Below are 22,118 nucleotides of genomic sequence, written 5' to 3' on the forward strand. Positions count from 1 at the left end.
TGTTGTGTGAGGCCTCCCAGGGTCTGTGTTACTGTCACAACCAGCTCCTTCAGTGTCATTTTATTTATTTGTTTGTTTCTTCTCTTTTTCTCCCTTCCTTTCCTTTCTCCCACCCACCTAGCCCTGTGCACCACCCACAGGTGGGCTGTGCTGTATTGCTCAGCTGGAGAGCTTCTGGTCCATGACCTTTCTGGGTCTGCACTGCCACCACAGACCAGCTCCCTCAGTGTTGTATTTTTTATTTTTCTTTATCTTTCTCCTTCTCCCTCCCACATAGGCTCTGTGCTACCTCTGCCTCTTCCTGACAGGCCGTGCTGTGCTGCCCAGTGAGAGAGACATTAGCTTACTGTCACCTCAATTTTGCCCCACCCCCAGTGGCCAGCTCCCCCACAATCATATTAATTTGTTTATTTTGTTTATTTATTTTTTGTTTGTTGGTTTCTTCTCTCTATTCCCCCTTCCCTTTCCTTTCTCCCATCCACCTAGCCCTATGAGCTGCCCACACCCCTTCTCAAAAGGCTAAGCTGTACCACTCGGCTAGACATCCACCTGCACATAGTCTCACCAGATTGCCCTGCCCCAACACACTGAATTTTACTGCACAGCCATTTTATTTACTTTTTTTCTTTTCCTTTTTTTGCTCTCCCTTACCTCCTGCCTACCTGCACTGTGTGCTGAGCACCATGCCCCAAGCATCGTGCCCAGACTGGCACCAATGCTGTACCCGAGACCCTGCCCAGCACTGCCCCTTGGCCCCACCCCGTTGGACCCTGTTTATGCCATGAACTACCCATCCCTGCCCCTCCACACCTGCTGGACACACCCTACTGCACCACAGCTGAGTGACCAGCCCTACCCATCTAGAAAAGCTGATGGGAAGTATCGTGCTTGCAGGTGATCAAGCAAACAAAAAAGCAGGATGAAACAAACAAATGTGCAATCAATTAATAAAGAAAATAATTTCTGAATGTCCCAGAGACAGCAGAAAATATCAAAGCATATTTAAAAAAAAACAAAAAACAAAACAGAACAGGATGGTTCCAGAAAGTGACCAAAATAAAACCGGTAGAAGAAAAGGCACTGGAACTACATGATAAAGAACTCAAAACACTAATATTCAGGGTTCTCCAAAAGATGGTGGAAAATGAAGACAAAAATAAGGAAAAAAATAGACAAAATCAGGGAAAATACAAAGCATTGGAAGAATACAGGAAAATAAAACAGGAACAAAATATCAGATAAATGAAGAAGAAATCATACTAAAATAGCAATTAGAAATCCAAAAGATAAACAAGAAGATTTCAGAAATGGACAATGCAATAGAAAGTTGTAGGAGCAAATTTGAAACAATGGAAGATCAGATCAGTGAAACTGACGACAAATCCTTGGATACCACTTTGTTTGAGGAAAAATCAGAGAAAAGAATGAAGAAATCCAGAGAACAATGTGGGATAAAATCAAAAGCAAAAATCCATGTGTGACTGAGGTCCAGAACAGGGTGAGAAAATTGAAGACACAGAGAAGATCACTGAAAAATTACTGACAGAAAACTTCCCTAATATCACAAAAGACAAAAAACTGACAATCTAAGAAGCTCAACTAACCCCACATAGGATAGACCCCAAAAGAAAGTCACCAAGACATAGCATCATCACACTTGCTAAAACCAAAGACAAAGAGAGAATCCTGAGAGCAGCTCAAGCAAAATGAAAAGACATATGCAAAGGGGAAACAATAAGACTAAACTCTGATTACTTGGCTAAACCATTCAGGCAAGAAGGCAATGGGATGACATATGCAAAACCTTGGAAGAAAAAAACTGGCAACCAAGGATAATATATCTTGCAAAATTCTCGCTCAAACATGATGGCAAAATTAGGACATTTCCAGATAAACAAAAATTAAGGGAATACATAAAAACCAAGCCATATTTACACGAATTATGAAAGAGGGTCCTTCGGTTAGAGAACCAACAACATCAGACAACACCCTGAATTCAGCACATAAGACAGCATCAGCCAGATACCCAGCTAGGTAATGAACTCTCAAGGATAAAACAAAACTAAAAGATTTAAAACAGGGAACCAGAAAGATCAATCTGTAAATAACATTAACGTCAGAGTAATAAGACTGGTGTAACCTTAGGAAAATAAGGGTAAATTTCAAGGTAAACATAAAGAAAGTTAAGAAGTTTACTAATCAAAATATACAAGAAAAACAAAGTCTCAGTAAACACAAAATCTACAAAAATGAAAGAATGAAAAAAATCAACAAACAAAAGGAATCCAGCTCAGAAGAGTAAGAGGAAAAAAGAAAATGTCAGCACCACAAAGAAAAAAAAGCACTACAAAATGACACAAATAAACTCACACCTATCAATAATCATGCTGAAGGTGAATGGCTTAACTGCACGCATAGAGAGACAGAGAGTAACACAATGGATTTAAAAAAAGGGACTCATAAATATGCTGTCTACAAGAGACATGCATTAGAAACAGAGAAACAAATATATTAAAAATCAAAGGATGGAAAAAATACGTTGAGCATATAGTAAACGAAAAAGAGCAGGAGTGGCAATACACACCTCAGACAAGATAGACTTTAAAACAAAACTCACCATAAAAAACAAGGAAGGACACTATATAATGATTAAAGGGACAATCCACCATGAGGACATAACCATAATAAAAATCTGTGCACTCAATGACAGGGCTCCAAAATACACAAAAGAAACTCTAAAGCACTGAAAGGAGAAATTGACAGTTCCACAATAAAAGTAGGTGAATTCAACACACTACTCTCAGTAAAGGAAAGGAAATCTAGAAAGCAACTTGACAAAGATACAGAAGATCTAAAGCCCACGATCAACCAACTTGACCTCATAGATATATATAGAACACTCCACCCAACAGTTGCAAAGTACACATTTTTTTCCAATGCGTGTGGAATGTTCTCCAGAAGAGACCACACCAAAACATTGAAATAATACAAAGTAACTTCCCTGACCATAATGCCATCAAAGCAGAAATTAACAACAGGAAGAGCCAGGAAAAAAAATCAAACACATTGAAACTGAGTAACACCCTGCTTAAAAACCACTGGGTAATAAAATAAATCAGAGATGGAATCAAAAAATTCCTAGAATCAAATGAGAATGAAAACACATCATACCAAAACCTTTGGGACACAGCAAAGGCAGTCCTCAGAGGTTGATTTATAGCAATAGATGTGCACATCAAAAAAGAAGAAAGCGACAAAATCAAAACATTAGCTACACAGCTTGAACAAATAGAAAGAGAACAGCAAAAGAACCCCAAAGCCACCAGAAAAAAAGGAAATAATAAAGATCAGTGCAGAAATGAATGAAATAGAGAATAGAAAAACAATAGAAAGAATCAACAAAACCAGAAGTTGGTTCTTTGAACACGTCAACAAAATTGATGAACCACTGGCCAAACTGACAGAAGAAAAACAGGAGAGGGCACAGGTAACCCAAATAAGAAATGAAACGGCACATTACAACAGGCCCAACTGAAATAGAAAGGATCATTACAGAGCACTATGAAAAACTGTACTCCAACAAATTTGAAAATCTATACGAAATGGACAAACTAGACAATAGATAAGTGGTAACTTTGATGAAGGGTAAGACAGTACACAATACTGGGGAAGCAGCACAACTTGACCAAGGCAAGTTCATGGAAGCTTCATAGACATATCCAAACTCCCTGAGGGACTGAATTGCTGCTGGGCTGAGGGCTGGGGACCATAGTCTCCAGGGATATCTACCTCAATTGGCATAACCTAGTTTATAAAGAAAATGTTCTACATTCTATTTTGGTTAGTAGCATCTGGGGTCTCAAATGTTTGTGAGAGGCCACCTAAGATACTCTACTGGTCCCACCCCATCTGGAGCAAGGGAGAATGAAGAAAACCAAAGACACAAGGGAAACATCAGTCCTTTGGACTAATGGACCACAACTACGACAGCTTCTACCAGACTGAGTCCAGCACAACTAGATGGTGCCAGGCTACCACCACTGACTGCTCTGACAGGGATCACACACAATAGAGGGTCCCAGACAGAGCTAAAGAAAAAGGTAGAACAAAATTCTAACTCCCAATAAAAGACCAGACTTACTGGCCTGACAGAGACTGGAGAAACCCCGAGAGTATGGCCCCTGAGGTTCACCTTCCAGCCAAAGATTAGACAGACCCATAAAATAAAACGAGGTTAAATGGGCACACCAGCCCAGGGGCAAGGACGAGAAGCCAGGAGGGGACAGAAAAGCTGGTAATGGGGAACCGAAGTTCGAGAAGGGGAGAGTGTTGACATGTTGTGGGTTGGCAACCAATGTCACAAAACAATATGTGTACTAATTGTTTAATGAGAAATTAATTTTCTCTGTAAACCTTCATTTAAGTACAGTTAAAAAAAAAAAAAAAAAGACTAGACACAGAGGCACACAGAGGGGGAAGACAGATGCCAGGAACTCCAAAAATTGCTGGCAGCTACTAGAAGCTGAAACAGACAAAGACAGACCTCCCCCTAGAGCCATGCCCTGAATTCGAACTTCCTAGTTTCCAGAGCCATGAGACAACAAATTTCTGTTCTTTAAGGCCACCCACTTGTGCTATTTTTGTTTTGGCAGCATTGGGTAACTAAGACAGTATATTAATCAGCAAAACCATAATATTGCTACAAAATAGGGACTCTGTCATGAGGGAAGAGGTGTGGCATTTATTTTCTCAAAATATTGAAAGAATTTCATAAAGCATTTTTATTATAAATATTTAAGCCAAACCTGTCTGTTGGGTCCTTTAGCATCCTACCCAGATCAAGGGTGGCTCCTGGTTGTGGGGTCCATGTTACTACACCAGAGTTTTTCTTGATCAGGCTGTTGAGTTCATTTGGGTCATTTTTGATGTTCGTTTCCTTAATATACCTGAGAAATAAGAACATGCCCATGTAAGAAAACTCATTCTCAGATGCACAGTCTGATTTGTACAATGACAGAATTTTTTGTTTTCTCTACATTCACACTTCTCAATTCCACACACCTCTACCACCACAGGACGAGAAAGACCATACTTAGGCTAGTGTCCCTTATTAGGGAAAAATTATTAGTTAGAGGGCTGCATTTATACTTCTTTTTAAAGTATAATCACATGGTAATTGGCATTGAAGTTGGATGTACCAAGGCTATTACAAACAGGCAGGAATCGCATGCTGTTGTATTTAATATTAATTAAATATGTTAACCAATGTAATATTAACATAATCAATATTATTTGCAGGCTTTATACTAAGGGCTTAACATGAGTAACCCAATTTTATCTTTACAGTGTCCTCATGAGATAAAAAGATAGTTGCCATTATTATGTTCATTTATAGAAAAGGAAAGAGTTTCTGGGTGATACAAATGGCTAACGCTCTTGGCTGTTAACTGAAATGTTTGAGGTTTGAGTCTACCTAGAGACACCTTGGAAGAAAGGCCTGGTGATCTACTTCTGAAAAATCAACCATTGAAAACCCTATGGAGCACAGTTCTGCTCTGACACACATGGGGTCGACATGAATCAGAACTGACCCAATTGCAACTGGTTATAGAGAAGGCACCCGAGGCTAGGAAAGGCCAGATGACTTGCCTGTGGTCACACTACCAGTAGGCAGTCCAGCTCCAGCTCTCTAGCCAGCTCTGTCCCACACAGCTAGAGCAGGGCTTAGCTTTCATGGGAGGGCACAGGGAGAGGCCTCTTCCCGGGTTTGCAGGTAAAATCTGAAAAATCTCTGTATTCAAAACCATTAAAAATCCACCCATTATAAAAAAGCAGTCATATTCTCAGTCGTTACTCATTCTGAGATCTGGCTTCTGATTGTGCTATTGTTGTTGGTAGGTACTATCCAGTCGGTTCCGACTCATAGCGACCCTATGCACAACAGAACGAAACACTGCCTGGTCCTGAGCCGTCCTTATACTCGTTGTTATGCTTGAGCTCATTGTTGCAGCCACTGTGTCAATCCACCTCGTTGAGGGTCTTCCACTTTTCCGATGACCCTGTACTCTGCCAAGCAGGATGTCCTTCTCCAGGGACTGATCCCTCCTGACAACACGTCCAAAGTATGTAAGGCACAGTCTCACCATCCTTGCTTCTAAGGAGCATTCTGGTTGTACTTCTTCTAAGACAGATTTGTTCGTTCTTTTGCCAGTCCATGGTATATTCAATATTCTTCGCCAACACCGCAATTCAAAGGCATCAACTCTTCTTCGGTCTTCCTTATTCATTGTCCAGCTTTCACATGCATATGATGTGATTGAAAATACCATGGCTTGGGTCAGGCACACCTTAGTCTTCAAGGTGACATCTTTGCTCTTCAACACTTTAAAGAGGCCCTTTGCAGCAGATTTTCCCAATGCAATGCGTCTTTTGATTTCTTGACCGCTACTTCTGTGGCTGTTGATTGTGGATCAAAGTAAAATGAAATCCTTGACAACTTCAATCTTTTCTCCGCTGATCATGATGTTGCTCATTGATAAGAGCTAAATATCTCCCAAACCTAATTCCAAACCATAGTGTTTCTCAAAAGGCTATAAATCATCAATTTTGATGTCATATGGAAAGATGACTGTGGTAATGTTGGGACAGAAAAAGAGAACTCCAGAGGAAAAAGATTTGTCATTGTGTTATATCTGACATGGGCTATCTAAGCAGACATTTCTGTTAAATGGAATTTTACTTTCTTGAGCTACAACTTGGTTACCTAGACTTGATAACCTTTTTTTAGTCAGATAAATAAATTTGAAAACCTATTTAGACATGCTGCATTTCTAGAGCACTAAGCTGACTTCCATTGATTCTGATTGAATCAGTCTTGCAGATATGTGTGAAGATAGCATCACCCCACTCAAGGATGTCAGTAGCTTGTCCCTTCCTATATACATTAATGTCCTCCCGGGGCGTAGATTCATTAGAAAAGTTGGAAGGAGTCCTAGTCTCTGGGTAGTGGTGCAAACGAATAAGGTCTCTACGACTAACAGAAAGGTTGGTGGTTTTAACTCACCCAGAGGTACCTCAGAAGACAGGCCTGGCAATCTACTTCCAAAAAGTCACAGCCTTGAAAACCCTACAGAGCAGTTCTACCCTGCACACGTGAGTTCACCATGAGTCGGAATCAACTTAACAGCAATTAGTCAATATCTTTTCAAGTTCTTACTTTGAAGCAGTGCCACCACCTTTGTCTCATCTTACTATAGCTAGTCTCAAAATGGTTTACTAACTAGTCTTCTTGCCTCCAACGTCCCCCTCTTTAAAGTATGTTACTATCAGATTACTTCTAAAACACAATGTGTTGGGACTTGAGCTGTGTGGTGTAGACAAAGTTCTGTAACGTGGAGCTTCTTTGTCTCTTTCTCTGTAAAATAATTATAAAATCAATATCTACATGCCACCCTCTGATGAAACAATGCTTTACATAGTGCAAAATGTCCATGTAAAGGGCAATGTTTGCCAACTACTTACACGTCGAAGTGTGGCTTTTAATTATTTTAAATGGCAGCATCACATTAAGTGATCACGTGTCCTGTACATAAGTACCCTCCAAGCCCTTTCAATTCAACCTTCTTAATATTTCTTGAATCTGAATTCTCTTCTCAGTCTCCCCGGCCACTCATCCATCATTCCTTCCTGGATTCTTGTAATAAGTTTTCACACTGGTCTCCAGGATCAACTTTTCCTTTCCCCTGGCCACCACATACCCGTACAATCCAACCTCCCCAGTGTATACCTGATCATGTCCCTGTTCCACGTTAGACTCCTTTGTTGAGGTCCTCATGCCTTCAGAATAAAACCAAACCATGTCATATGGCACAGAATAGGGTTCACTGTCAGACTTCCTAGCCTCTCTCCTGGACTCCTCATACTGCAAAACTAAACGAAACTGTTACCAGAAAAGGTTCTTGCCTCTCACTGGTCAAGAATGAGCAGGTGAGGCACATAGTTTTCCACAAGAGCAAAGCTTTATTGAAGAGGCTTGCAAGCAGAGAAGAGGAGGGTCTAGAGCAACGCATACCCTTATCTCTCAGAACGAAAGATGGGCCTGAGTTTTTAAAAGTTCTTGGGCGGGAAAAAATTCATGTTTATTCATAGGCACAGGTGGGGATATGTTAACTAACGTGTGCGCGTGCAGCAGCCTTCTAAGATGGCACCTGTCCTGGAGGCCTCTGGGATTTGTAGCAGGACTTATTATGGGGTGTCACGCCTGTGCAGTCTCCCACTCCGGGTTTGATTCCCCAGCTGGGGCCGTAGCCCCTCACTGCCCCTGGTGGAAAGTCACACAGCGGTCACAGGTGGATGTTCTGTGCATGTCCCTGGGCCTGGTTTTCTCCAGCTGTTTCTGAAAGGCAACTTTTAAGAAGTTTGCGGGCTATTTTTAGATACCCTGCCCCATTGTTCTGGGAAATGGCTTTGTTTCTGTGCCCTGGCCCATTTCTTGTTACTTTGTTTGTAGATCTGGGGGCCCCTCTGTTCTCTGTCTTACTAAGTCTCTAGGTTCTACACTCAACCCCTTATTACCTCCCTGATAGTATAGTCTTTTTCTCTTTTACTTGCTTCTCCTCTAACCACAGCAGTCTCTTTGCTATTTCTTAAACAGGTACCCTCTAGTCTCAGGGCCTTTGCTCCCTGGCTTAAAACCAGTTGCTGTCAGGTCAATTTCGACTTATCATGGCCCAACGGTTAAGTGCTCGACTGCTAACTGAAAGGTTGGCAGTTTGAACCCACCTAGAGGCACTTCAGGAAACCCTGGTGGCATAGTGGTTAAGTGCTACGGCTGCTGACCAAAGGGTCAGCAGTTCAAATCCGCCAGGCACTCCTTGGAAACTCTACGGGGCAGTTCTACTCTGTCCTATAGGGTCACTTCATGGAAGTAGCAGTCAAAAAATCAAACAAAGCATTGCACTGGGCAAATCTGCCGCAAATGACCTCTTTAAAGTGTTAAAACGCAAAAATGTCACTTTAGGGACTAAGGTACGCGCCTGACCTAAGTCATGGTGTTCTCAATTACCTCATATGCATGCGAAAGCTGGATGATGAATAAAGAAAATCGATGAAGAATTGAGCCTTTGAATTATGGTGTTGGCAAAGAATATTGAATATACCATGGGCTGCCAAAAGAACAAATTTTTCTTGCAAGAAGTACAACCAGAATGCTCCTTAGAAGAAAGGATGGTGAGACTATGTCTCACATACTTTGAACATGTCAGGAGGGACCAGTTCCTAGAGAAGGACATCATGCTTGGTAAAGTAGAGGGTCAACAAAAAAGAGGAAGACCTTTGACAAGATGGATTGACACAGTGGCTGCAACAATGGGCTCAAGCATAACAATGATTGTGAGGATGGCGCAGGACCAGGCAGTGTTTCGTTCTGTTGTGCATACAGTTGATATGAGTTGGAACCAACTCAATGGCATCTAACAACAACAGAGGCACCTAAGAAAAGAGGCCTGGCAATTCTCTGGAGGGTCACAGCATTGAAAACCCTGTGCAGCACAGCTCTACTCTGACATATATGGGTTCGCAGTCTTCATGCAGAGTCTGAAAGAGTCTCCCTATTCTAAACGATAATCTCTCATCTCAGCACCTTTTCATCTTTGCTGGTAGAAAACCCTGGTGGTATAGTGGTTAAGAGCTACAGCTACTAACCAAAAGATCGGCAGTTGGAATCTACCAGGTGCTCCTTGGAAACCCTATGGAACAGTTCTACTCTGTCCTATAGGGTCGCTATGAGTCAGAACCGACTCGATGGCAATGGGTTTGGATTGGTTTTGGTCAATGCCTACTCATTCTTCAAATCTTAGCATTCATAGCCTAATCCAGGAACCATTTTCTGGCCTCCACCTGTACTCCCACTGCCTCCAGAACATACCTGTATTCTAACACTTATCATTCTGTATCATAATTGCTTGTTTTTCTCTTCTGATTGACCATTAATTCTAAAGACAGTCATTTCATCTCCAGTTGTCCAGTGCCTACCACAGTGCTGTTCAGGAAATATAAATAAAAGAATAATGAATAATGAACTGCACTGATCAGAAGAAATTCTTTTTGAAACTTAGGCCAACTTTTCTGCCAAAATTTGGAAGATATGAGATGATAAATAATATCAACAATAGGCCACACTGAGCAATTACACAAGTGTATATACATCTGGGAAACCCTGGCAGTGTAGTGGTTAAGTGCTACATCTCAAGTGATGTCAGGACAGAACCCAATTCCATGGACACTTTTCCTCTTGCTGTACTGTGCTGTCTCTAGTTGATGAGAAGTTACTCCAGTTCTTATAGGATTATTGTCATGAAACTTATCTTGGGGACTGCTTTCTTTTATACCCAACGAATTTACAGATAAGTGTACCCAGTGAGTAGAATGGCACATACTTCCCCTGCCTCCAGTGTAGGCAGTCCCTGCCCTTTGTCCACAAACTACAGCCAGTATTGCATCATAAAGCAAATCTTCCTCAGGCAGGTGGTACTTACTCATAAAAATGATATTATAGTTAGGATCTGAGTCACTGCATGTACTTAAGATAAATAGATTTTATATGCACTCAACAGAAGCTTATAAAAGCCGAGTTTAAACATCTATAAGATTTTATTAACCATTCAAAACAATAAAACTATGCTCCAAATAATATAAACTGGAAAGATAATATATATAATTTTTTTCAAGGTGTTGCAAGTTCTACAAAACATGCACGCAACACAGCTTAATTGTAGCTCATACAGTACTTAAACAAATAGGCTAGGTTTAACTATTATGGCTTAAGGTGTTCTTTAAGAATAGCTGCGTTTCCCTTTTTTAACTTTCCAAATTAATGCAGATCCAATTTTTTTGATCTTTATTTTCGTGTGTGTATCCTTAAACATACCAACAATCATAAAGATGGGATAGGACTGTGCAACATTTCCTTTTGTTGTATATAAGGTCACCATGAGTTGGAGCTGACTCGATGACAACTAACAACGGTTCTAAGAGTTTTAACACATGTATAGATTTGTGCAACCACCACCAAAATCAGGAGACTAAGCAGTTCCATTACCCTCAAAACTCTCTCGTATTGCCCCTTTGTACTCACCCCTAAACCCCTAGCTCCAGCCACCACTGATCTGTTTTCCATCCCCATAGTTCTGTCTTGTCCAGAATGTCATAAGTGGAATCATATAGTATGTAACCTTTTGAGACTGGCTTCTTTCACTCAGCATAAGGCCTTTGATATTCATCCACATTTTGTGTGTATCCATAGTTCTTTCTTTTTTATTGTTGAGTAGTACTCCATTGTATGCTGCTGCTAATCAAAATGTTGGCGGTTTGAACCCACCCAGCAGCTCCATGGAAGAATGACCTGGCAATCTGCTCCTGCAAAGATTACAGCTCAGAAAACCCTATGGGGCAGTTTTACTCTGTCACATGGGGTATCTATGAGTTGAAATTCACTGGATGGCACCTAACAACAACAACAATGGATACACCATAGTTTGTTTATCCTCTCAAAGCAACATTTGTGTTATTTTGGTGATTATGAATACAGCTGCTATTAACATTTGTGTATAATTTTGTGTGAATAAAAGTTTTCATTTCTCTAGGGTAAATACCTAGGTGAGGAATTGCTAGGTCATATGATAAGCGTATGCTTAACTTTAAAGAAACCACTAAGCATTTTGCATTCTCAACAGAAATGTGGGAGTTTCTGTTGCTCTGCATCCTTGATGTAAGTTGGTTTTGTCAATTTTTCAAACTTTTATTAATTCTAATCATTATTTCATTGTGGTTTTCATTTGCATTTCCCTAATGGCTTATGCCACCAGTTGTCCATCAGTTTATTGTACTGTGGTGACTTGCATGTTGCTGTGATGCTGGAAGCTATGTCATTGGTATTTCAAATATCAGCATGGTCACTCATGGAGAACAGGTTTCAGCAGAGCTTCCAGGCTAAGACTAAGAAGAAGGACCTGGAAACCTACTTCCAAAAAAAAAAATTAACCAGTGTAAACCATATAGATAGCAGACATGTTATCAGGAAGGACCAATCCCTGGAGAAGGACATCATGCTTAGTAAAGTAGAGGGTCAGTGAAACAAAGAAGGCACTCCAACAAGATGGATTGACACAGTGGCTGCAACTATGGGCTCAAAGGTAGCAACAGTTGGGAAGGTGGCACACGACCTGGCAATGTTTCCATTCAGTTGTACATAGGGTTGCTATGAGTCAGAGCTGACTCTCTGGCACCTAACAACAACAAACAACAACGAAAATGGGTTATGCTGTTGAGCTTCTTTTCTACATGCTTATTTGCCATGTGTTTATCTTCTTTGGCCAAGTGTCTTTGCAAATCTTTTTCCCATTTATTATTGGGTTCTTTGTTTTCTTCATGTTGATTTCTGAGAGTTCATTATATATTAGGGATACAAGTTCTTTGCCAGATATGTGATTTGCAAATATTTTCTTATAGCCTGTAGTTTGTCTTTTCATTTTGATGAACATTACATTGAATCTATAGATTCATTTGGGGATAATTAAATTTTTAACTCTATTGAGACATCCAATACTTGAATATGGTATGTCTCTCCATTTGCCTAATTAGATTGTCTTTGATTTCTTTCATAAATGTTTTGTAGTTTTCAGGAAGCAGACCTGCACATATTTTGAAAGACTTATAAGAAATTTTCTGGAGCAATTATAAATGGTAATTTTTTTTTTTAATTTGCTGGTATATACAAATACAATTGATTTTTTGTATGCTTACCTTGTATCCTATGACTTTGCTAAATTCATTCACTAGTTCTAGAAAATTTTTTGGAGCTTTGATGGGGTCAATTATGTAGATAATCATGTCATCTGTGAATAGATTTTCTGATTTTAATCAACTTTACTGATCCCTTTCCAGCCTGTATCCATTTCTTTCTTGCCTTAATGCACTAACTAGGATTTCCAGCATAATGTTGAATAGGTTAGAGCAATCATCCTTGCCTTGGTACTGATCTTAGAGGAAAGTAATCACTGTTTCTCTATTAGGTTTGGCATTAGCTATGGGTTTTTAAAGATTCCCTTTATGAAGGTAGGAAAGTTTGCTAACAACTAAAAGGGTAAAAAAAAGACATGCTATACAAACACTAAATCCAAAGAAAAGTGGAGTGGCTATATTAATATCAGATGGAGTAGGCTTCAGATAAAGAGGGACATTACATAATGATGCCAATTCACCAAGAAGACATAGCAATCCTAAATGTGTAAGTACCTAACAACAGACTCTCATCTCTATGAAGTAAGAACTGATAAGAGTTGAAAGTAAAAAATGGAACCCACAATTATACGTGTAGACTTCAACACTCCTCTCTCAGTAACTGATAGAAAAGCAACATCAGCAAGGACATGGAAAAACTGAACAACATCATAAACCAACTGGATCTAATTGACATTTACAGAAAATTCCATCCAAAAACAGCAGAACATTTTTTTTTCAAGTAAATATCAAACACTCACATAGAGAGATCATATCCTGGATAACAAAGAACTTTAACAAATCCAAAACTGAAGTCATACAAAGCATGTTCTCTGATCATAATGGATTATTTCTAGAAATCAAGAAAAAGATAACTGGAAAATCTCTAAATACTTTGAAATTAAACAACACACTTCTAAATAATTCATGGACCAAAGAACAAGTCTCATGGGTATGCTATAAACTATACCAAAAATCAGAAAATACTTTGAACTGAAAGAAAAAATGAAAACAACATATAATTTGTGGCATACACCTAAAGCAGTGCCTACAGGGACATATATACCATTAAATGCTTACATTACAAAAGAATAAAGGTCTCAAGTCAATAATCTAAGCTTTCACTTTAAGAAGCCGCAAAAAGAAGGGCAAAATAAACCCAAAGCAAACAACCAAAACCAAACCCGTTGCTGTCAAGTCAATTAGGACACGTAACAACGCTGTATGACAGAGTAGGATTGTACCCACAGGGTTTCCAAGGCTATAAATCTTTATGGAAGCAGACTGCTGCATTTTTTCCCATGGAGCGGCTGGTGGGTTCAAACCACTGACGTTTTGGTTAGTAACCGAGTGCTTAATCACTGTGCCACCAGGGCTCCTTAAAGCAACTGGAAGAAAAAAACAAGATTGGAAGGCAATAAGATTAAAAATAGAAAAACAATGAAACAAAAAACCAGCTCTTTGAAGAGATTAATAAAACTGAAAAATCTCTAGCCGGGATGACCGAGACAAAAAAAAGGAGAGACAATTACCACAATTACCAATATCAGGAATGAGAAAGCTGGCACCAGAGACAGATTCCATTAATAATAAACGAATAATAATAAAGGAATACTACAAGCAACTCTATGCATTTAAATTCAATAAGTTAGATAAAACAGTCCAATTCCTTGAAAGCCACAAACATCCAAAACTCACTCAAAAAGAAATAGACAATTCTATAGCTATTGGAAAAACTAAATTCATAATTTAAAACCTTCTAAAAATGAAAACTCCAGGAGGATATAGTTTCACTAGCAAATTCTACCAAACATTTAAAGAAAAAATAACACCAATTTTACACATTCTCTTCCAGAAACTGGTAGAGAAGAAAACACGTCCCAACTCATAAGAACAGCTTAACCTGAAAAGCAGACAAAGACTGTATAAATATAAGAAAACTGCATACCAATATCCCTCAAGAACGTAGAAGCAAAAATTTTCATCACCGTCGAGTCGATGCTGACTCATAGCGACCCTATAGGACAGAGTAAAACTGCCCGATAGAGTTTTCAAGGAGCGCCTGGCGGATTTGAACTGCCGACCTTTTGGTCAGCAGCGGTAGCACTTAACCACTACACCACCTAGGAATATAGAAGTACTTTTCTAACCTCATAAAGGGCATCTTTAAAAACCTATAGCTAACACCATATTTAGTAGATAAACAGTGAGTAATTTCCTCTAGAATCCTCCTCTAGGAAGGCTTCTTGGGAGATAATTATTGCTCTTGGCATATATTTTTTAAGCTGTACACTTTCTACAAGAACATATTTCTTCAACATATATATAGGATTATCCAGCAATTCTAAAAAATTTCTTATAAATGCTATGCTACTTCAAAGTAGGAATTCACTTAGGAAAAAAAGTATATCTGGAATTTTTTTTTTTAATTAAAAAATATAACACCTGATACAGCTGCTTAGTAGATAAGTACAGGAACATTTCAAGTGTGTGGAATTTGGTTATATGGAGAATACAATTAAGGGATCTGGAGCAAGATGGCAGCATCAGTGGTTCCATACCCCCACTGCCCTCTAAAAATACCAAAAAAAAAAAAAAACCTAGCAGAAACAACTTTGTAGAATTCTGGAAACCAGTCGAAGTTTTACAGCAACTACGCAAATGTTGAATCAAGAAAAAGGCACCTTCTAAACAGTAGGAAAGCTTTGGCTTTCTACATGCCATACCCTACACCCTCTTTGACTCAGTGCCATCACAAAGCTGAAGCAACCCACATTCCCAGAGAGGGAGCCCAGTCTCCAGCTCCAGAGGGAGCAGAGCAGACTTCATTACCAAATCAATGTCTACCCTAACCTGTCTCGGGGCTGCCTGAAAACTGAAGCAAGGTGTCAATCTTGGTTTAGTCTATCTCAGGGATCAGTGAGGGTGGAGGGATGACAGGCAATCCTTTTTGGGCTTTGCTCTGCGTCTGGGGTCTGAAAGTACTAAAAAAAAAAAAGTACCAAGTACTTCTTTTGCTGTCTACCTCCATCAACTCCGCCTTCTATCTCTCACAGTTAAATGCGCATAAATAGAGGCTAATAGAGGAGAATGTCTCCTCCGTGACCAAAAGCTCCCAAATTCCTCCTTCAGGACTGTTTCTTGAGAGAAAATTGCTGGGGTTGAAGAGTGTGATTAAGGCATAAAATAAATATTTTATTTATATTGAAATCACATTAAGTTTATAAATTAAATCAGTATAAGTGATATTTTGTTATTTAGTCTTAAGAACAGTATGTCCTTCCATTTGTATGTCTTTCAGCGGGATGTAAAAGTTTTCTTCATATAAGCTTGCACATTCATAAAAAAAAAAATGCACATTCATAGATAAGTTTATTTCTAAATATTTTTCCTTTTTTTGGTTGCTTTCGCAAATGGGTTCTTTCCTGTAATTATATCTTCTAACTAGTTATTGTTTTAATTTTTAGGAATTGTTTTTCAGTTGATTCACTTGAATTTTCCAAGCATATAATCATATCATCTGCAAATAGCAATAATTTTACCTTCTCCTTTGTTATTCTTTATTTCTGCTTCCTTTATATGGTCTTACTGGATTGGCTCAAGCAAAATATTTCTGACTTAGAATGCTCTCTCCCATGGCTGATTGCCTTGGTATAGATAAAGAGATTGAAATAAAGATACATAGATGATATATATAATACATATATGATGTTGTTAGTTGCCGTTGACTCAATTCCGACTCAGGGTGGCCCCATGTGTGCAGAGTAAAATTGCTCCATAGTATTTTCAGGGCTGTGAACTTTCGGGAACAGATCTCCAGGCCTGTCTTCCAAGGTGCCTCTGGGTAGGTTTGAATCACCAACCTTTCAGCTAGGTTAACCTTTTGTGCCACCCAGAGACTCTAATTATGTATGATATATATTGTATATAAAATTGTATATAATACATTATATATACCCCATTGCTATGAGTCAATCCTGACTCATAGTGACCCTATAGGGCAGAGTAGAACTGCCCCATAGGATATCCAAAGCTATAATCTTTACTGAAGCAGATTGCCATATCTTTCTCCCACGGAGTGGCTGGTGGGTTTGAACCACGGACCTTTTGGTTAGCAGCCAAGCACTTAACCACTGCACCACCAGGTGCCTTGATTTTATATATATATGTATATATATATATAATATATATGATTACATATTTAGCCATATTAAGGAAGTAGTCTTCTAATTTCCTATATTATAGTGTTTTTGTTAAAATTTTCAGCATCTGTGGAGATAATCATATGATTTTTCTTCTTATTCTTGTTAGGTGCTTCACTTTGACTCATTGTGACCTTATGTACAACAGAATGAAACACTGCCCAGTCCTGCGCCGTCCTCACAATCGCTGTTATGCCTGAGCCCATTGTTGCAGCCACTGTGTCAATCCATCTCATTCAGGGTCTTCCTCTTTTGTTCTGACCCTCTACTCTACCAGGCATGATGTCCCTCCTGATAACATGTTTCATCATCCTTGCTTCTAAGGAGCATTCTGGCTGTACTTCTTGCAAGACAGATTTGCTTGTTCTTTTGACAGTCCATAGTATATTCAGTATTCTTCACCAACACCGTAGTTCAAAGGCATCAGTTCTACTTTTGTCTTCCTTATTCATTGCCCAGCTTTCATATGCATATGAGAAGATAATCAAGGGATCTTTCTTCTTAGATCAATTAATACATTGAATTATATCAGTCAGTTCTCTTAAATTGAAAAACATCACATTCATGTAATAAACTTGTTTTTTGTATATTATTAACTTCATGTGTTGCTGGATATAGTTTGATAATACTTTATTAGAATATTCATAAATAGATTGGTCTTTCGGTTTTTAAGCAGGGTTTATTCAGTTTTCACGTATTTGATTTTTTTATTTCCTTCCTTTTTTTGTTCTTAATATCTATTTTCATCGCTTTGTGATCAGAGAAGATGCTTTGTATTATCTCAATGTTTTGGAATTTTTTGATTGTTGTTTTTTGGCCTAAGATGTGGTCTATTCTAGAAAACGTTCTACGTGCATCAGAAAAGAATGCGTACTTGTTGCTGTTGGGTGGAGTGTTATATATAGGTCTATGAGGTCAAGTTGGTTGATTGTGGCCTTTAGACCTTCTGTATCTGTGTTGAGTTGCTTTCTGTCCTGGTGTGTTGAAGTCTCCTACTATTATTGTGGAACTTATAATTTCTTTTTTCAGTATTGTTAGAATTTGTTTTATGTATTTTGGAGCGCTGTCACTGGGTGCACAGATATTCATTATCACTAGGTCCTCATAGTGGATTGTCTCTTTAATCATTGTATAATGTCCTTCCTTGTCTTTTATGGCAGATTTTGTTTTAAAGTCTATTTTGTCTGAGATTGGTATCGCCACTCTTGCTCTTTTTTGTTTGCTGTTTGCTTGAGATATTTTTTCCATCATTTGTCTTTTAATATATTTATGTTTTTGTTTCTAAGGTGTGTCTCTTGTAGACAGCATATTTATGGGTCCTGTTTTTTAATCCATTCTGTCACTCTCTCTTTATGAGTGCAATGAAACCATTTAGGTTTAGCATGATTATTGCAAGATGTGAGTTTATTGCTGTCATTATGTAGTGGTTTTTTTTTTTTTTTTTTGCTGTTGTTCTTACTTTCCTGTGTTGAATTTCTTTTGCTTGTGGGTTTTTTTTTTTCCATTTCTGTCATTTTTGTAGATTTTGTGTTAGAGATTTTGTTTTTCTTCTTTATTTTTTGATTATAGGCTTCTTAACTTTCTTTGTGTTTACCTTGAAATTTACTCCTATCTTCCTAAGTTTAAGCCAGTCTTTTATAACGTCATAAGGCCTTGACTTCCTCTCCATCTGAAAGGTCTATACCGACACCTTTTATTCCCTCTTTTGTTGCTCTGACATTGCTGTCATTTACAGATTGACCTCTATGGTTCCCTGCTGTAAATCTTTTAGTTTTGTTTTACGCTTGACAGTTCATTACCTAGGTTGGTATCTAGCTAATGTCTTGCATCCTAGATTCAGGTTGTTGTCTGATGTTGTTGGTTCCTTAACCAAAGGACTCCCGTTAATAATTCTTATAAATTCCGTTTGGTTTTTACATATTCCCTTAATTTCTGTTTATCTGGGAATGTCCTGACTTTGCCATCATATTTGAGTGAGAGTTTTGCAGGATATATTATTTTTGGTTTACAATTTTTTTCTTTCAAGGTTTTATATATGTCACCTCATTGCCTTCTTGCCTGCATGGTTTCTGCCAAGTAATCAGAGCTTGGTTTTATTGTTTTCCCTTTGTATGTGACTTTTCATTTTTCTTGAGCTGCTCTCGGGATTCTTTCTTTGTCTTTGGTTTTAGTGAGTATGATTCTGATATGTCTTGGTGATTTTCTTTTGGAATCTATCCTCAATGGGGCTTGCTGAGCTTCTTAGATGGTCAGCTATTCATCTTTCATGATATTAAGGACATTTTCTGTCAGCATATCTTCAACAATCCTCTCTGTGTTTTCCATCTTCTCCCCCTGTTCTGGAACTCCAATCACATCCAAATTTTTGTTTTTGATTGTATCCTACATCATTCTCAGGGTTTCTTCATTTTTCTTCATTCTTTTCTCTGATTTTCCCTCAAAGTGGTATCCAAGTATCCATCTTCAGTTTCACTGATCCTGTCTTCCATTGTTTCAAATTTCCTCCTAAAATCTATGGCACAGTCCATTTCTGAAATTTTGCTGTTTATCCTTTGCATTTCTAATTGCTGTGTTTGTATGATTTCTAGTTGTTTATTTGACATTTTGTTCTTGCATTATTTTCTTGAATTCTTCCATCATTTTGTATGACTTTTCCACGATTTTGTCTATTTTTGTCTGCATTTTCCTTCATCTCTTGGAGACTCCTGAATACTAGTTTTGAATTCCCTATCAGGTAGTTCATGCATATTTTCTTCTACTGGAAGGTTATCTGGTGTTTTATTTTGGATGCTTTCTGGAGCCATCCTATCTTTTTTTAATGTTTTGATATTGTTTGCTGTCCCTGAGACCTTCAGAAATTAATTTCTTCTTTTTTTTGTTGGTGGGTTTGTTTGTTTCATCCTGATTTTTTGTTTTATTTGGTTATGTCTGGGCAAGTGGGTTCTGTGTGTTTTGTTGCTTGCTTGTCTATGGTCACAGTACTTCTCCTCACCTTGTCCAGGTGAGCAGAGCTGGTTGCTCACCTATGGTGCAACAGGGCAGGTTCAGCAGAGGGGGACATGTGGGGATGGGTAGTTTGCATCATGTACTGGGTCCTATGGGGCACAGTAGAAGGGCAGTGCAGTGCAGGGTTCAGTGGCCCACATCTGTGCCACTTGGAGGTGCAGTGCTCTGCATGTGGTGCAGATAGGCTGGAGAGAAGGGAAAGGATTGATGTGTGAAGCTAAGTAGGTGAGAGAAAGAAGAGAGAGAAACAGAAGCAATAAAAAAGAGGGAAAAATGAAGAAAAAAAGAAAAGTGAATAAAATGGCAGCAAGGTAGGGTTCAGCAGGTGGGACCAGGGCAGACACGGCAAGGTCATGTGCCAGTGGCTCTCTAGCTGACTGGTGTGGCTCAGCCTGTGGAGAAGGGGTGTCAGTGGAGCATGGGGTTAGGTAAGCTGGAGAAAGGAAAGAAAAGAAGGTAAGCAGAAAGAAGAAAGAAAAAACAAAACAAACAACAATAACAAGAAAATAAATATGGTGCCAGGAGAGCTAGCCATTGGAGGCATGCTGGAATTGGGGTGGTGGTAAGCTGAGGTCTCTTTCACTGAACAGCATGGCATGGCCCATGAAGAAGGTGTGGAGGCAGCATAGGCTCTAGATGGGAGGGTGAAGGAAAAGGGAGAAGAGTAAAGATAAAGAAAAAATAAAAAATATGGTGCTGAGGGTGTCGGCCTGTGGGGGCAGACCTGGGAGGCCATGTGCCAGAGGCTCTTTAGCTGAGCAGTACAACACATCCCGTTGAGAAGGGGGGGGTGGCACATAAGGCTAGGTTGTTGGGAGGAAGGAAAGGAAGAAAGAGAGAGAGAGAGAGAAGAAATAACAGCAACAATAAAAAAGAAAGCAAAACCAAAGAACCAAAAAAAAAAAGAAATGCACTGAAGGATCTTGCCAGTGGGGGTGGCATGGACCCAGGAAGGCCATGTGCCCGTGGCTCTCTAGCAAAGCAGTGTGGCACAGCATATCAAGAATGGGTGGGGATGGCATATACAGCTAGGTGGGTGGGAGAAAGAAAAGGAAGAGGGAAAAGAAACTGAAAATGTGAAATGGCACTGAGAGAGCCTGCTGATGGGGTGTTGTGAACCTGGGAAGACTGTGTGTAGGTGGCTCTCTAGATGAGCAATGTAGCACAGCTCATCCAGAAGGGACAGACATGGTACACGGGGCTTGGTGGATGGGAGAGAGGAAAGGAAGGAAGGGAAAGAGAAATAAAAACCAAAGAAAAATAAATAAAATAAAAAATGGCGCTGAGGGAGCCTGCCGGTGGGGTGGCGCAGACACAGGGAAGCTGGGTGTTGGTGGTTCTCTAGCTAAGTGGTGTAGCACAGCCCATCAAGGAGGGGCAGAGACAGCACATGTAGCTAGGTGGGCGGGCGAAAGGAAGGGAGAGAGCGATAAGAAACAAAAAAAAAAGAAAAAAAAAATTGGTGCTGAGGGAACCTGCCAATGGGATAGCTCAGATTGGGGAAGCTGTGTGCCAGCGGCTCTCTAGCCAAGTGGTGTGGTACAGCCTACCAAGAAGGGGAAGAGATGGCACACAGTGTTAGTTGGACAGGAGAAAGGAAAGGAATGAGGTGAGATAGAGAGAAGAAACAAAAAAAAAGTAAAAAAAAAACAACAACAAGGACAAAAATGGCACTGAAAGGGTCAGCTGGTGGGGGTGGGGCAAATCTGGGTGGCAAGGAGCTGCTGTCTCTCTGGTTGAGAGACCATGGCCCATTGGAAAGTGGCAGAGGCCAAGTAGAGAGAAGAAGGATGCGGGGGTGGGACAGCATGTATTCCTGGTTACCAGGTGCTCTGTCTCCTGTTGGGAGCTCTGTGAAGTTGCCTTCTTCTACTCCCTGTCCACCATTCTTGGTGACTGAGGTCCAAGATGGCCAGTCTGTGCTGCGTTAGCACATAGGTATGGACCTCCCCTCCACAGCTCTCCTCATTCTCTGTTCTCTGTCTGTTTCTTATTCCATTCAGTGCTTCATTGAGCTCTTTATCCCTTCATTTGATGCTTAGGGTTCCAGGATTGACATTTGTATCTGTTTTAATTAGTTTCTCAGGTCTTTGCTCCAGAGGGACAGCATGGTGCTTCTGTCTATAGCATCAT

The 22,118-nt window shown here is 39.6% G+C and overlaps 1 protein-coding gene across 7 annotated transcripts in view; it reads right to left on the bottom strand.

Annotated features, from left to right (window-relative positions):
• The window catches only part of LOC126076526 (cytidine monophosphate-N-acetylneuraminic acid hydroxylase), a 509,905-nt gene that overhangs the window by 21,466 nt on the left and 466,321 nt on the right, over positions 1-22,118 (bottom strand). For all 7 annotated transcript variants that reach the window (XM_049885113.1, XM_049885103.1, XM_049885123.1 and 4 more), the window contains one exon: positions 4,806-4,946. In XM_049885113.1, coding sequence (XP_049741070.1) covers positions 4,806-4,946 — 141 coding nt within the window. The remainder of the gene's footprint in view (positions 1-4,805; positions 4,947-22,118) is intronic.

Source organism: Elephas maximus, chromosome 1 (genome assembly GCF_024166365.1).
Source record: "Elephas maximus indicus isolate mEleMax1 chromosome 1, mEleMax1 primary haplotype, whole genome shotgun sequence".
Classification (NCBI taxonomy): domain Eukaryota; kingdom Metazoa; phylum Chordata; class Mammalia; order Proboscidea; family Elephantidae; genus Elephas; species Elephas maximus.